This window comes from Monodelphis domestica, chromosome 2, assembly GCF_027887165.1.
Source record: "Monodelphis domestica isolate mMonDom1 chromosome 2, mMonDom1.pri, whole genome shotgun sequence".
In the NCBI taxonomy this organism is placed as follows: Eukaryota; Metazoa; Chordata; class Mammalia; order Didelphimorphia; family Didelphidae; genus Monodelphis; species Monodelphis domestica.
Window position 1 is genome coordinate 346,654,735 of NC_077228.1, and position 17,826 is coordinate 346,672,560.

The 17,826-nt window shown below is 36.9% G+C and overlaps 1 protein-coding gene across 2 annotated transcripts in view; it reads right to left on the minus strand.

The window, feature by feature from the left end:
* The window catches only part of MDN1 (midasin AAA ATPase 1), a 214,461-nt gene that overhangs the window by 172,644 nt on the left and 23,991 nt on the right, over positions 1–17,826 (minus strand). For both annotated transcript variants that reach the window (XM_007484319.3, XM_007484318.3), the window contains exons 2-7: positions 12,277–12,503; positions 9,103–9,327; positions 8,581–8,688; positions 7,802–7,994; positions 6,026–6,238; positions 5,717–5,848 (exon numbers count right to left, since the gene is read on the minus strand). In XM_007484319.3, the coding sequence (XP_007484381.2) occupies positions 5,717–5,848; positions 6,026–6,238; positions 7,802–7,994; positions 8,581–8,688; positions 9,103–9,327; positions 12,277–12,503 (1,098 nt within the window). The remainder of the gene's footprint in view (positions 1–5,716; positions 5,849–6,025; positions 6,239–7,801; positions 7,995–8,580; positions 8,689–9,102; positions 9,328–12,276; positions 12,504–17,826) is intronic.

Consider the following 17,826-nt stretch of genomic DNA (forward strand, 5'->3'; position numbering starts at 1 on the left):
ACTATTGAATCTGATGATCTAAAAAAAGTTTCTGTAGACTCAGAAATTCAAAAGTGGAAGGAGAAGTTGGGAGCAAGGAAAGAACATTGAATATGGGTTACAGACACTGGAAAACCACTGTTACCAAAATACTTATATACCTATTGGTATGAAGCCATCCACACAAAAGGTCATTTTGGTACTCAAGCTGTAATTGACTCTGTAAAGAGGCATTGCGTAGCTCCTGGAATAAGTACTGTAGGCTAATAAGATCTGTACAAGGGGCAGCTGGGTAGCTCAGTGGATTGAGAGCTAGCCCTAGAGACGGGAGGTCTTCCCAGCTGTGTGACCCTGGGCAAGTCACTTGACCTCCATTGCCTAGCCCTTACCACTCTTCTGCCCTGGAGCCAAAACACAGTACTGACTCCAAGATGGAAGGTAAGGGTTTAAAAAAAAAAAAAGATCTGTACAAGCTATTCTGTTTGCCAAAAATTCAATCAAGGGGCATTCAGACAGAAAGGTTTAGGTGGTAGACCTAAATATTGTCCATTTGAGAGTCTGCAGATTGATTATATCAGCATGCCAAAAGCTGGAAGATACAACTTAATTATAGACATTAACTAAGTGGCCTGAAGCATTTTCATCAAATACAAATACAACTAGCTTTGTGGTAAAAGTGTTGATTAAGGAAATTATTCCTAGATTTGGAGTACCACTTACCATAGACTCTGATAAGTGATCTCATTTCACCTAGTATATCCTGAAAAGAGTCTATGAGAATCCAGAAATAACACCCAAATATCATGTTCCTTATCACCCACAAAGTTCAGATCATGTGGAGCATGTAAATAGAGAACTCAAGACTATATTAGTGGGGAAGATCTCTGCTGAAACTTATCTCAAATGGCCAGACATTCTTCCTATAGCTTTGTTATGTCTACGTACAAGACCAAGAGTAGATTTACATGTATCATCTTATGAAATGCTCTTTGGACATGCTCCACTATAGGCAAAGATTTGTAAGACAATCTATTAGGAGGAGATTGTCAACATGCTTCTTACTTAAGTGCTTTACAACAATGACTCAAAGAATTATATGATATGAGAGTACTGATCCAAGCTAGTGTAAAAAATAGACTCGAACACAGGACTACAATCCCCATGAGCCTTTGCTCCACTTCCCCAGAATGCCTTGTAATCTCACCTGGGCCGAGATCGAGAAGGTATTTGAGTTGATTCAAAGGCTTTGAAAGGGGTCTTGGCTTTTTTTTGGACTTCCGTTTTGGAGCAGAGGCGTCTCTTCCATGATGTGAGATTATTTTGTCTAGGCCTCTGGCCTATGCACATGTTTCTTACTTGTATATTCTTAATCTTTAACCCTTAATAAACCTCTAAAAAATATAATACTCCTTGCAGAGAGAAACTAATTTCTACCTGCCTCAGTCTCCCCATATTCCATAAATTTTAATCTTTACACTAGTCCACTGAATTATTCTCTCCATAATTTCGAACCAGGAAATATGGTATATGTTAAAAATTTTGCTAAAACATCAGCAACACAAGAGTTGGTTAGGTCCTTACACCATTGTGTTAGTATCTCCATTTTCAGTAAAAGTTTTGGGTAAAGATTCATGGTATCATTGTTCACATATAAAATTAGCACATGGTAGAACTAATGAAAATGTACAAATTATTGAACAGGAAGAAAGTGAAGAAGAATAAATAGTAGAAAGTGAGAATCATCAGTCAAATTGAGTCTATAGTCAGAAAGATCAGTAAGGAGAGAACCATTCTAGTGGAAGAGGACATATGGAAGAGGACTATGCAGATGAAGAGGAGAAAACAGGAAATTAATGAAGATTGTTAAAAGATTGAAAACTTATAAATTTAAAGATTTTGAGAAACTTGCAAAGAAAAGGATCACAGGATTAATGGACTAATAAATTAAAATTTGGGGTAATTTATTATAACACAAAATAACAATACATATTTACAACCATTCATAAAGATATTTACTACCATGGAATTGCAGAAGAATTATTCAAGCAAGATGTGATAAAAAGAGTAGGAAAAATCTAAAGTAGTGGTAAGTATATTACATGCAACAGTAACAAAACACTAACAAAAAAACAGTAACACTAAAATAACATTAGCAAAACAACATGACAGCAAAAATAACAACATAGCAAAACATAAACACAAATACATACACATGGTTAGGTTACATGGAGTCACTATGTGAATGAGTGAAACAAGGTATAGTTAGGATACTAACAATGTTATAAGTAGTTATAAATTAGTTACTAGCAAAAATTAGGTAGATACTTAGTTTAGTATAGATATATAAGTAGAAAGGAGAATTTTAGTAAGATAGGGCTTTAGTTAAATTAGTTTAGATAAAGATTAAAATTTAAGATAAAGAAGATAAGATAAGGTACTGACTTGTTTTACAACATACATAACAACCAACATACATTATATAACACAAATAACATCACACAAAATTATAAATACATATGTAAATACATATAAATAGTATGTATATTAGTAGGATTGTGAATTAATTGTATTATAGTATTGTGTGACGTGTGTATCATATGTGTACATATGAAGTGTATGTGTCTAGCATGCATGTAAATATTGTGTGTGCTATGTATAAAATTTATGTAAATAGATCACTTATGTACCTATTTTTACATGTAGTTTACAAAAGTGATGTATTGGAGGGGAATACTAAGAGATGGGGACTGAATAGATGTTACCCCAAGAAGCAGGTTGAGGAGAAGGGGACTTAATTCCAAGACACACCTTCCTTTCTGTTCTCCCTGCTAAGGCAGCCTACCAGATGGTGAGTCAGCCCCTACCTCAATCTTCCTTTTGAATATTTAAATTCTCTCTTCTACTATAAAGTTAAAGAAAACTTCTTATAGTAAATGATCTAATTTATTCTCTTTTTTGGAAAAGAGAGGATAGGGAAATTAACAGGAGGGAAAGGGGTTTCCCTAAGCTATAAGTCTCCTATCTCTGATAAAAGGCTTCAGTTCAAAAGTCTTTTTTATTCAGTTGAGATCTTCACTGGGCAAAGACTCTTTCAATTCAGCCAGGTCAAGGAAGACAACAGCCAAGTACCTCTTTAGCCTTCCTCTTTTCAGAGAGGTTAGGTTGGCCAGAGAGAAGTGAAATGAAGTGGTACAGGAACCAGACCACTTCAAGAAGTATGTCCAGAAGATCCAGCTTTTGCCAACTGCCCCTCCTTTCCAACCTTCTATAGAATCTCTCCCTTCCCATACTGGGGTCTGTAAGGTTCCATCATGTTTCTCTTAAGCTCTTCTTCTTTTGCATTTCATCTCTTCTGTCTGTTGCCCATTTCTCTCAATCACAGTGAGTTTAATGTTTTGGTTTAATTTCTGTGTAAAACTTATGAAATGTTGTGTTTGTTGTAATTTTCAAAAAATTTTCTCTAAGTTTGCAGTTATGCATTACAATAGTATGTTTTGTTTTAGTTGATAAGAGTAGAATCTGTGAGTTTAATGTTTACATGGAAGTTGTTTTTATCTTTTGCTTTTAATGTTGTTTGTTGTGCTTTTGCATATGTTTGAGCTGTATTTTGAAATTTGTACTTGTTCATTATTTAACTCCCTTTTTTTTCTTTCCTTGATGAAATCCCTAGAATAGGATAGTATTAGATAAGTTAAGATAGTTGAGTGCAGGTGGTTTGTTATTTTGGGTAGATATTTTAGTCTAGGTAATCTGTAAGTAAGTTAGTTTGTGCACAAATGCCAAAATAGTGTTTTTAACACAATTTAGGATTTGTGCAAAGGGGGGACCATAGCAAAGGAAAATAAAGATTGCAAGGAATGATAGACAGAGACTTGAGATCAGAATCTTCCTGAGCCTGGTTGGGTCAGAATTCCTAGGGACAATTGATTAACTGTCACTCTGAACGTGAGAGAGGAAGGAGACAGGTGTATGTGTGAATCACCTTGAAACCCATCCATTAAGATACTGGTTTTTTAAATATCTACTGGCTGTAGTGTGGAGTCATTCTTCAGTCTTCTGCTGGACAGTGATTGAAGAGTGGAATATCTATTTGACCATCTGTGGACATTACACCTGGGATTCCTGTTTCTGGCTCACAAAGGACTCTTTGTGAGATACTAATCACGTGTTGGACTTGCCTTTAGATAACTTAGGTTTTAATCTAGTGTAAGTCAAATATTGTTTATTTAGTGGGTAAAAGAATTCAGATTTCACCTTTTTCCACTTCCCTTTCCTTCATCCTTTCTATTTTAAATAAATTCAATATTTATATGTTTTTCTCTCTGTATTACTTTCCTTACCCCACCCAAATTATATATACTTTTAACAATCTCCACTCCCTAGTCACAGGTTCCACTACCTACATGACATCACCAGAATTTCCCACAAACCCACTCCTCTTTCTGATTTCCCTACTAAGTCTCTAACAAGGCGAGATAAAACTTTTTGCTATATTTGGCTCTTCCCTCTCAAATTTAGTTATGGTATGATTATATATAGTTATAGTCTAGTCATTTCTACCTCTTCAATATCTCCAATATTGCTGCTACCACCACCTTAGTACACCCCCTTCACTACCAACTGACTGAAAAACTAGAATAGCTAGGGTATTAAACGACCTCTAGGTGGCATACTGGAGAGAGCAATGGGCCTATAGACAAGAACACCCAAATTCAAATCCTGCCTCAGACACTTAATTAATAGGTGACCCCCATAGTCAGTCACTTAACCTCTTTGCCTCAGTTTCCTAAATTCTCATCATCTATAACACAGATGATGTGAATTCTACCTGACCCGTTCATAAATATAATAAATAACTATAGACTTATCACTGAAGGAAAGGAATCAGATACAAAATATCATGGGAAGAATCTTAACAATGGTTAGGCAGGCCTTCTTTTGTTTTTGTTTTGTTTTAAAGACCAGGGGTGTGGCATTATTGATTCAGGGAGTTAATAAGCAGGCTCCTTCTATCAATGTCAATCAGAACTTGCCCCACAACTTAATGTAAGATTTAAATTAATATCAAGTATTAATTTTATTAAGTTTATTAATAATTACTTGAAGTAGAAGAAATAAAAAAAGAAATAGAAGTATAAAACCTAATTATTTAACAAGAGTAAGACCACACAAGTAAATTCTCCTGCCTGGCTCAAAGCCAGCTTCCACATCAGGGAAAAAAAGAGAGGGGTGGGATAACATCAAAACTTTATCCTACATACATATGAATGCAGTGTTCACATTCAGCATGAGCATGCAAATGGGATGCTGAGTAAGAGAATCTTGGGGAGCAAATTCTATACACACATTAAGGAGACTTAGAACATTACCAGGGAAAGTGAGAAGTGAAGTGACTTGTTCAAAATCACACAGCTAGTATGTATCAGACATAAAAGCTGCATAACCCAGTTCTGAATGACTCCTAACTCTGTACTGCCTCCTCAATGATTAAAGTCTCAAAGCGATAAAGTCTAATTCCATTTAGTCAACTCCTATCAGTTAGTTGACCAGCAGTCATTTTCTTGTAACAACATGGTGCAAACTACTTGCTTTTACTCTAAATCTTTATGCTGAATTTGGGTTCCTCAATATTATTCATTCATTCAAAAATTCTTTCTAGACAAAGAATTTTGTTAACATTAACAGTACTGATAAAAATAAAAGATTTCCTATAGAAAATCCTGCAGAGGCTACCTACCACATCTAAAGGAGCATAGTCAATGTCTTCCAGCAGTATCCAGTGACCTTTGGTGACAGCCTGTGTCAAAGTCCCTGGCTGCCATATAAACTCCCCTGGAACATCTGTGCAGCGATACATCCCTAACAGCATCTGCAAAGAGAACAAGGCATTTAAGCACATACTACAAAACAGCATCATGGATCACCTGCAGAGACTTTGCATTTGCACAGCTTGAGCTCTTCTCTAGATAAGCTCAATGATAAGTAAAACATCAAAATCTCGGTATTTCACAGTTTTCAGACCCCCCAAAAAATTGCCATTTCTTACCTTGCTGTCAGTTTGATCTCCAAGCTGGACTTTTAGAATGTGAGGTGATTTCTTTCTTCCTGTCATGGCAGCTAAATGCTCTACTAAGGATGTTTTCCCACATCCTATTGGTCCTTCTAGCAACACAGCACTCTGAGAAGCAACAGCCAAAGCCAGGCTCTGGAGATTTTTAGAGACAGACTCAACCAGCACAAAAGACTGAGGTACGACCTCCTGCTCAAATAAAGAATGCTTATTATTACTGCACTGAAGACAGCAATTGCATATAAAAGTACCAAAAAAAGTATAAAAAAAACGTACAAATTTATTTTAAAAAACAAAATATTTTCCCCCAAAGATTATTAGCTTATTCTAAAAAGCCAACACCCTGAATTTAGCCTTTTCTTAAATATCTGCCAATAAGATAATGCTGCTGAATCCTTAAAACTTCAAAAGTCTGTTTCTAAGCATAGGTGTGGAAGTATCTGTATACCTTATGTAGTCTACAATATGAGAGAATCTAAATGTCTTTAAATATAAAGTTGTGATGACCAAAAAAAGGTGACACAAAAATTAATCAATAAAACTAATTCTAAAAGTTTTCTATCTGTTCAGAAACTTAAAATCTTTAAGAGGGTACAGAATTTTAAAATGTTTCTCTCCTGCCCTCAGTGCTTTCTGTTTTTTTTTTCTTTTACTTCTCTACTCAAGCTACCATGTATTTTTATGGAATGAAGCTAGGAAAATACAGAAATTAATTTCAACACAAAATAATTTCTCAAATCTAATCCCTTCCTGTAAAGAAAATGGTTAACAGTAGTGTCAGGTCAAGAAACTAAAATGCTCTCTTAGCAGTCAATTCCTGACATCAATAAAGAAGGTAAGCCTTGGCAGTTCAAAGATATTCCCAATTTAGCCTTCTGCTCAATACTTTTCTCATTTTAAAAATCAACTATGTGGGGCAGCTGGAGAGCTCCATGGTTTGAGAGCCAGGTCTAGAGATAGGAGGTCCTAGGTTTAAATCTGACCTCAGCCACTTCCTGGCTGTATGACCCTGGGCAAGTCATTTAACCCTCATTGTCAAGCCCTTATCACTCTTCTGTCTTAGAATCAGAACACAGTATTGATTCTAAGGTGGAAAGTAAGGGCTTAGACAAATAAACAAATAAATAAATAGATGGATAGATTGGATGGATGGATGGATGGATGGATGGATGGATGGATGGATGGATAGACGAATGAATAAATGTGAATGAATGATTAAACAAATAAATAAATAAATGGGTGAATGAATGAATAAATAAACAAATGGAAATCGGCTACATAAGCAGACACTGATTTTTCAAGTAATTATCCAAGGAGTCTAAAATCTTATGGGAAAATTGGTATCAAATTTCTATCAAATAAAGAGGGGCTACTGAACATCAAAAGGCTCAAAGTTCAAATCTATTCCAAAAACATTTACTAAGTTCCTATGTACAAGGCACTGAGGATTCTAGACATTTTACTGACTAGCTATGTATAGCCTTTTAACAAGTCACCATGCCTCAACTTGCTCATTTGCAAACTTGAAATAATGCCTACTATACTGACTTCTTAAGACTAACATATTAATGAAAGTCTAATCCCTTCCCTGATTACTTTTTTTCAGATAGTTCCAATCTGCCAAACCATAATGACATAGCCTTTTCAGCTTGTAGGAACAGTCACATGTTTATTAGTCAAGGGTAGGAAGAATCAGTCTTAGGCAAGTCACATATTTTAATATGGGAGATTCCAATCACTATCTCTGCCTACCTGCTCAGTGGGTGCCAGGTACTGCCGTGGAAGAAGCACGCCACAGACTGCTGTCACATGGGCTGAAAGATCACCAGAAACAATGTGGCCTTGTGTATGCGGTGGTTCTTTTTCCCTTTGCCAAAGAGCAGTGTCTGGAGTGACCAAAACCAAGGCCTTCTCTACATCTTGTAGTTGTGCTTCTTCTAACAATCTAAGAAAAAACCAAGATGTCCATTAGTTATTTTAAAGTAAGAATAGCTATACTAATGAGGTCCCTAAGAAGTAGAGTTAACATACTAGAGGTCAACAATAAGCCTTAAAGTTAGAGTGCCAGGCCTCCCCCCAACCAACCCCCAGACCGAGTGCCTTGTCCATCCTCTCACTAAGTACCAAGCTCACCCTGCCCCCCACTTTACCTGACACAGGGGAGGAAGGAAAGGCTTCCAATGGTCAGATAGTTGGGTAAAGTGAGGAAGGTTCTCAGCGAGTGTAGAGAGGGGGAGGGGAATGGCCCAAGCTCTGCTCCCCTCCAGCTCTTCCACCTGTGAGACACCTACTTTATTACCCTCTGTGTGCTTCCATTGGGCTACTGGACAGAGGGGGATGGGGAAATATGAAAAAATGTCCTCACGCCTGGTGGGGAGCAACTCCACCTGAATCCCTCTGCCTTTCTAGTAATGAAATCTGCTGGGGGGTGGGGAGGAAGAGTAGTCATATGCCCACAGAGTGTGCTCTGCATGCCATCTTTGGCACCCGTGCCATAGGTTCACCATCACTGCCCTAAGGTCTTTCCTTACTTAAGCCTATAATGTATCAGTTCTTCACTGTTGAAGATCTTCTTTAGGAAGGATAATTTGTGCTCCTCATTCATTGACGTAATCAAAGAAAGACAATTTGCAGTATACCTGGAAGAAACAAAACAAACCACATGCTCAATACTTAATTTTTTCATTTAAGGATTAAGTGAAAACAAAAATCTCCCATAATACGTAAACTATTCATATCCTCAAAAAATTAATCTTGGGAAAGAGCTATCAGGTTGAGAAATCGAGACACAATAAACTCCCCTTGACTATATGTACCAGTAGCTAAATAGTCTCACTCCAACCTGGGTTCCTGATCTCCAATTCACATAATCCTACCTACCTTGAAGTTATATAAACTTGAGGAAAGGAAAGATGAATACAAGTCAAAAATAACAAATTCAGAATGATTCCTTCAAACAGAAATTCGCACAGAATAACCCAAAGAATCTTTGAAAAAAAGAAATCTATCAGCTCTCATCTCTTGACAGCTTTGGAAAAGTAGTCTCGACATACCAACGAACTAAAGTGTCATGGCTCCTAAGGAGTGGAACACACACACTCCAGTCCCAAAGCTCCCGAAATGCAGACTGATTTTGCTGTAAAAACTTGAAAGCTGCTTCCATCAGGTCCCTCAATTTCATCCGCCGGCGCCCAAAGCGAACAGGATTAGCATCTGAACTTTCCAGGAAGAGTCTCTGAAAAACTGGGAAGGTGCCTTTAAAATATCTCAGGGCAAACCTTTCAAGAGAATGCAAAAAATATAAACATGAGTATTATCCAAAACAAATATAGGTCTCTATAGAAGCAATAAAACACAGAACAACGATAATAGCCAAAAAGCAAAAGAAAAGGAAAAAAGAGATGAGTATTTAAAACCAAATATATAAGTCAACATCACATTCAGTCCTCTGGGACCAGAGGATCTGATAAGAAGATCCTCAAGAATAAGAGGATCTGATTCCTCATGGTCTGATAATATACATAAGCTATGCTTAGTATTGAAAACCAAGACATAAGAAAGGGAATACACCCCAACAAAGAAAAGTCTTATGACTTAAGGTATAATACAGAAGTAGAAAAAAATCAGGATGAAAAGGAGACATAAATTCAATCATTGCACTCTGTTACAAATACTTATCTATAAAATAGGTTAAAATGTCCTCACAACACAATTGTGAGGGACAGAAATAATTAACAAATGAATTTTATTAACTTTGGAGGAAAATAATCTCAATAAATTACAATACTATAAAATGTTATCTATAATATAATTTTCTATAGTGCAAGAAAATTATGGTATGTATAAGCTGTTTCCCAACAGAACTGTTTCTTATTCCTCCTTTTCTTAAAGAATATGCATTATACAATGCAAGGTAAATGCAATGTTGACATTCTATGTGTAATAAGATAATTTATATATAATGCATGAGTTCATATGTACAATAGAAAGATATTTTTAAAACAGAAAATCAAGATATGAATGGAAAGTAAGATCTATAAGGAATTAGTATTGCAAAGCATCATAGAAACTCTGCTTAAAGGCAGTTATATGGCACAAAGAATAAAGAACTGAACCTAGAGTCAAAAAGACTCAAGATCAAATCCAAAGGCAGACATGTTCTAGCTTTGTGACCCCAGGCAAATCACTTAGCCTGTCTTCCTGTTTTCTCATTAGTAAAAACAGAGATCATAAGTAGGGCCTAACTCACAGGATTGCTGTAAGAATCAAATGAGATAATATTTGTAAAACACTCTGTAAACCTTAAAGTGCTATGTAAATGTTATTGTGGTAGTTGTTATGTCTGTCTTATAGGTAAGAATTTGGAACAGAGAGCAGTGATCTCACTCACTTATTGCCTTACTTTTCATCCCAATGTTTTACTGTACTTCTCTACTGCTCCCTAGGTCTTAGGATTTTCTTTACTCTCCACTAAGGTACATAATATTTGTTTTGTTGTTTTGTTTTGTTTTGTTTTAAACCCTTATCTCAATACTGTGTATTGGTTGCAAGGCAGAAGAGTGGTAAGGGCTAGGCAATGGGGGTCAAGTGACTTGTCCAGGGTCACACAGCTAGAAAGTGCCTGAGGCCTCATTTGAACCCAGGACCTCCCATCCCTGGACCTGGTTCTCAATCCACTGAGCCACCTAGCTGTGCCCTGGTACATAATATTTGTAAAGTAATCATCATAGGGCCTGGCACATAGTAAGTGATTAATAAATGCTGGTTCCCTTCCTCCTTCCTCCCTGGTCTCTGTATCTAAGACTTCTTATTTCAATGAAATCCAAATTCAGTACCTATTCCCAAGTGATAATATAATAGAAAGAATACTGATGGAATTTGAAGTTAGAAGACAAGAGTTCAAGTCTTGGCTCCTGTATTTACTAGATGTAGGAAAATATTTCAACCCTCTTGAGATTGTTTCCTCATCTATAAAACAGGGATGATACCTCATATGGTTATGTGAAGCTTAAAATGGGTAATTAAATAAACCTCTCCATAACCATTTGAACATTACTTTGCTGCTTTTTTAGCCATGATGAATAGAGTAAATCAAGCACTGTCCAAATCAATACCAAATACCTGAATAGTCAAACAAAACAGGACTGATATTTTTAAAAGGATGGATCTCAAATCAGGGAACATTTTTAACAAGACTAAAAAGAGAAAGGCAGATAGCTAGAAGAGACAAGGAATAAAGTCACAGAATGCAAAATCCATTAAAAGGAGTTTCGCTTTTTTATATTTGTATATCCCCAGCACACACCTAGTACATAGCAGAGGTTTATTAAATGCTTGCATGTGCCCCCTCCCCCAAATCAATGGTCTCATAAAAAGATAAAATAAAATTTAAAAGAGAAAAAACTCTTACTAGTTAAATATCAATAACTGTCTGTTAAAACTCCAAACAAACAAATAAGACCACCCCCATCCCACCCACTGGACTGAGTGCCAAGCCTGTCCCCCATCAGAGACTAAGTGCCAGACATACCCCTTCCCTTTTACCCCAAACAGGGGAGGGAGAAAGAACTCCCTATGGGCTGCTGCAGGGAGGAGCAAATGAAATGAGGAATGTCCACAGCAACTGTAGAGAGGGATAGGGAAGTGACCCAAGAGCTCTGCTCCCTTCCAACTCTGCCACCTGTGAGAACCCACCTTACCCCCTGTGTACTCCTATTGGGTGGCTAGGCAGAGGGGCGGGGAATCTGAAAAAATGTCATGAGGCATTGTGGAGAGGGGAAAGGAGCAGCTCCACCCAAGTCCCTCTGCCTTTTTAGTAACAACCTCTGCAGGTGGGGGGTGGGGAGGAAGGGTGGCCCCATGCCCACAGAGTGTTCTGTGTGCCATCTTTGGCAACTGTGCCATAGGCTCACCATCACTGTTCTAAGGTTCAGGTACAAGGATGAGAGACAAAGACTACAAGAGGAGAAAAAGGACTAAGGAGAAGAATTCAGAGTTTAAGTTCTGAGAGTAGACATGACCTATCCTGGGGTATTTTATAAGCCATACTTTCCTCAAAACCAAAATAAAAAGAATCTGGTATTGTTTAATTTTCAATTAAAAGTTATAAGCATTATTCCCTTTTCAATATTTTTATTCCCTCTTTTTCAGCAAAACTCTTCCCCTTCAGGAAGAAATGGTTCCAATCATCACAAACAAAAACATGTAGAACAAAAAGGGTTACTCACGGAAGGACATCAGGATGGCTACTGATAAGCTTGCTCATGGCCACACATAGCCTTTCATGTAGATCATGGTTGATCTGACCTCCAGCCTGGATGGCTTCACGGTTCCTTTCCAGCAAATCCAAGACAATAGGTCGAAGTTGACGACCAATTAAGACAGTACATTCTTTATCCAGAAGTAGCTGTGATAAAGTAGTAAGAATACTCTGGCGATCTTGCTGAGTCCATACCTAAGTGAGAAAAGGAGACAATGCCTAGTTTTAGTAACATTCATTTGTAAGAAGCAATTTTTCCACTGCTTAAAAAATGCACCAACTAATTTCCAAGCTTCAAAATCTATCTTGGGAAAACAGATAAAATTATCTTTAACAACTACTACATAGGGTCCTGATATTTTGCTGCAGTGAAATTTTGCTAACACTAATATCCATTATTGCCAGAAATCACATGTACAGTTTTGAAATGAAACAAAAACAACTCACATTTATGTTTCACTTGAAGGCTTACAAAATGCTTTGTTCAGAACAATCCTGTGAAGTTATAGCCTGCATTATCACCCATTTCACAAAAGGACAAACTTAGGTAACTTATTACCCAATATCACATTTTGATGTCCCAGGCATGAGCAAAGGAAGGGAGCAATCTCACTATCCTTTTCCTCTTCATTTTGGAAGGAAAATTCATTAGTTTATCTAGGTAATTTGGACTTTAGACACTTTTTTTTACCCCTTTGGGTCAACTACAAAAGCATAAGGAAAACCAGAAGATAATTGCTATCTAATCCCAACATGAAGAAAACACTTAACAATCTAATTATAGATTTTTATCATTACATTCTCATTAATACAAATTTACAATTCATGCAAATATCACAAATCAAGCTCTTAGGTTACAAAGGGTTGATAGTTTTGTCCTAATGGAAAGAACCATACATTTGGAGTCATGTTATCACAGTTCTCCTACTCACTCCCTCATAACCTTGGACTTTACTCCTTAGCCTCAGTTTCTTCATCCATAAAAAGAGGAATAAGCCATATGACTGGTAAGGAACCCCTTTAACTCAACTCTATGATCCACATTACTTATATATGTGAATTTTAAAAGTCTCCATCTTGGTCTAGCACCCAAAAATTGTGCACACCCACACTACACGGGCATGTGCTAGTCAATGACAAATCAGAAATAACTAACTGCCCACCTGGGCTGTCCTAAGCCAAGCTAGAGCCAACCATTGGATTTTGTGAGACACAGGAAGTGAGGTAGGGACAGCCTCTGGAATTCGCTCACTTCCTGTGGAGAGAGCGAGATGGGAGTTGGTGTTAGGAGCTTGGACAGAGAGGACGCCCGCAGACAGCTTTCCTTCAGATCTGTCACGTGAGTTAAGGACTGATTCTTTCCACCTGGGCCTTTGGGCCTAAAACTCCCCCTGCCTTGGTCAGAGGTTGAGTAGCCCCTTTCCCTTTTCTCTTCTCTCCTTCTCTCCCTATCCTTTTCCCTACTCCCAGTGTGATTAAACCTCCATAAACTTCATTCTGACTTGAGTGTTTCATTTTAGGAATTTCATAAGAAAATTCCTTGGTGGCCATTGTTCAATATTACATAAATCCTGTAGCCACACTTTAACCATTACAATATTATAACCTCTCCCAGAAAGCCTAAAATTTCTACCATTACATATAAAAAGAGATGGCACTCAAAAGGCAATAAAACCAAATGGGGCACCTTTGAAAATTAAATGTAAAATCAATTATTTGGTTAGAAGTAAAACAAAGTGAATGACAGCTAGGTAGCACCAGACTTGAAATTGGGAGAATCTGAGTTCCAATCTGACCTCAGACTGTGTGTGACCCTGGACAAGTCACTTATTGTCAAGTTACTTATTGCACTTATTGTTGAGTCGCTTAATGTCCTTTGCCAAGCCCTTGCCATTCTTCTTTTAGAATAGATACTAAGAATGTATGGATTTTTTAATTTAAAAGAAAAGACTTTGTAAAGCAAGGTGTATAACAATAGAAAACTGAGGTTTTATGTAAAAAAATTTTTTTTCTGTTCTACTTTGAAGAATCATTTCATTGCTATGTTAAGTTTAGAATAAAAGAAAAATTTTTTTAAAGTGATTGCACTAAGTTGCAGGAGTTCTCTTTAACATTCATCAAGCACTTACCATATGCCAGATACTGTGAAGGGCCTTAGGAATAAAAAATACATAAATACAATAGTTCTTGTCCCTTCTATGAAACTGTTAAGAATTTGTCATTGCCTGAAAAAGCCACTTTCTCAAAGGTCTTTTGAATCATGCTTCTTTGGAATGGAACAGAAACTCAACTGAATTAATATATTCAGAAAATATTAAGTAATCTAGAACGCTGAGGCAAGACTGGAAGTTTTATTGGAATCAATACCTAATGCACTATAGGATTTTGGTAATAAAGACAAAAAACTGCCAGTATTCGTTTCATTCACTCAAACACACATTAAGCCCCCAGTCAGTACAAGTCAACATTTACAAATCCTGTTTCCAGTCTTACTTTTTCCAAAAGGCAAACTATTTGCCAGGATTCCCCAAGCATTTAATTTAAATTTAATAACTATCAAGCAAAGCAACTATGCCACATTCAAAGAATAGGAAGATAAAGTCTCTCAGAGGGAGACGTTTTACTTGGGGACACAGAGGAGAGGAATAGAATACTCCTTTCTTTCTCTTACCCCCAATAGTTATTCTTAAAGCAGACCTGCCTTTTTCAATTCCACTTCATCAGATCCAGAAACTCACTCCTCTCCCCTGGGCCAAGAGCTTGAATCCTACAAATGTTAAATCTATAGTCTCACTTGACTGCTGGTGTGGCTCAATTGTTTCTCTGTATCAGGAAAAGGCTTGATTAGAAGGAGAAGCAGGAAAATAAAACCAGCACTATCTCCAAAAAGGATCAGCATAAAATCATCAATAAAGCTTTTTTTAAAAATTTCTTCCCTGAATGGAAACACCTATATGAACTGATACAAAGTGAAGGTAGCAAAACTAGAACACTGTACCCAGTAACAGCAATATTATATGATTAACATTTATGAATGATTCAGCTATTCCTAGGAATACAGTGATCCAAGATTATGATAAAAACTATCTGGCTCTAGGGAATGAGCTGATGGAGTTTAATGCATACTGAAACATACTATATTTCACCTTACTTTTCTTCCATTCATTAAATTCTCTTTCACAAAAGGACTAAAATGGAAAGCTGTTTTACACTATTACACATGTAAAATCTATATCACATTGCTTGGGGAGTGAGAGTTTGACTCAAACATAAAGAAAATGAAAGCTAAAGAAACTGTTTTTCATGTAATTGAGTTAAAAAATAAAATATTAGTAAATGAAAAAAGTTCTTACCACCCACTATAGGAGAAAATTACTTTTATTTTATTCCAAAAATTTAAAACAAACTGACAGGCAATCTCAGATTCAATCAAATTCAACAAACATTAAGCACTATACTTTCACTTTTGTAGTTCCTCCATAGTGGTATATGTTCTTTCATTCAACATAAACCAAATCTTACCTAGCCTCCACCAGTTAAGCTTAAATTTCATATCCTCTAATGAGCACACTATCTCTATCTCTCCAATTTCTCTCCCTATTCTACTAAATTTCTATACAATTCACTTTATTTCAACACTCTTCAGTTTGACTCAATTACATATGCCTTATAGCCTTCATTATTAGTTTCCTATGTGCCAATGTCCTCACCAATCACAGTGTTAAAATCTTTTAACCATGTATTATATTTTTCTCAGGAAGACAGGCAGGGAACAGATTCAGAGAAAAATCTAGGTGATAGGGAAAAAAAGTCATTAATAAAAATGTTTCTTAAAGGAATAGCAAGTTTGTTTAGTTTTGAGATATCTCTAAAATATCCAATGTGAAATATCCATTGGACAATTGGCAATATGATACTGAAGCATAGGGATAGCTGTTTAAATCTGTGAGTCACTTTTGCTTAGTAATTATAATTAAGCTCATGGAAGCCAAAAAAGTTGCCAAGGGAAAATGGGTAAAGACAATAGAAGAGAATCTATGATAGAATCTTAGAGAATAAGGATTGGAAAGGGTACTGAGATCTGACAGAATGTAATCCTGAAAAAGAAATGGTCCTCCAAAAGGAGATATGTATATAGAGAAGGACCCAGATGGATTGATGGTTAAAAAAAAAAACACTTAAGGACCTTCCCAGGGCCAATGAAGCACAAAACCCTTGAGACACAACAGTTAAGTTTATTTTACAACTTATGTTTAGGGAACTGATAGTCAAAATCCAAAATGTCCCTAATTCTACAGAGCTATATCTCCACCCAACTTCTACGCCTCTCTCATGAGAGCTCTTCTGATCTTCCAAAACCTTCCTACCAGCTCATTTAGTTCTCATCTAAACCCAAAAACTATCTGACTATCTAGACTAAGTATCCCAGATTGTTAATCAACTAACCTTAATTGTCTCTAAACAGGCTATTGAGAATGGACTCACAGGTGGGTGGATGAGTCCTTCACCAAGCCTGGGGTTGGTTTCTTGGGTAAAAACCCCAAAGACCCAGATGTTAAAATCTTTGGATTACCCAGCCAAATTGACACAGCACTGCAGGGAAAACCACATAATCTACTAGGTATCTTCCAAAGACAAGAACCTCCAAGTTTCTCAACAAACTGATCAGGTCACAGTAGTTGATGGAGCAGCTGTTCTCCCTTCCAGCTCAGGGACAGGAAAACCTGTGAAATCTTCAGTTAACTCCCAAACCTCTACCCTCTGCAGTGCCTTCTCCTTCTAGAATCTTTTCCAGGATTCATGGCTAAATTTTCCTCTCTCTCTCTCCCTTACATTTTCCCTTATCCCTTATCTCTCTATTCCTATAATCCAATGAATGATCTCTTTGAGGTCAAGAATCCTCATGGCCTGGCAAGTAGTAGATTCATAAATGCTTGTTTACTAATTCTTACTACATGAGAATCAGCAGAAGGAACTTGGGAGTATTTAGCCTGGAGAAGACTTGGACAGAAGAACTACCTTCATTTATTTTAAAGGCTGTCTTTGTTTCTAAAATGTAAAACTAGGAAGCAGTGAGTAGAAATTGCAGAGAAGCAAATATAGTCTTGATATGATGAAGAACTTCTTCAAAATTAAAGCTGTCAACCTCAACTGAAAGTGGGTTCCTTTCAAATGAAAGATGGATAACTACAGTCAGGCAGCACACAGCAGAGAGAGGATTCCTGTTTAAGTATGGGTTGCCCTACATAGTGTGTGGGATGAGATTCAGCGTGTAATTCTCAGAGTAGTCATTTAACTTGTAACCCCAATTCTCAAGACGTTAGTATTACTATTCCTTAGACTAAAACTGTCTGCCCCTACCCCCAATCCCCACCCCCTAAAACTTCTGGTTTTCCTGACCTATTTTCAAAAACCTTGAGAAGAGTTTATCTGTACCCTGGGAAGAAAGCCAACTATAAGATAAACTGAATGAGGGAAAGTACAGTGAGTTTCAAAAGTATCATTATAGTCCCCAGAC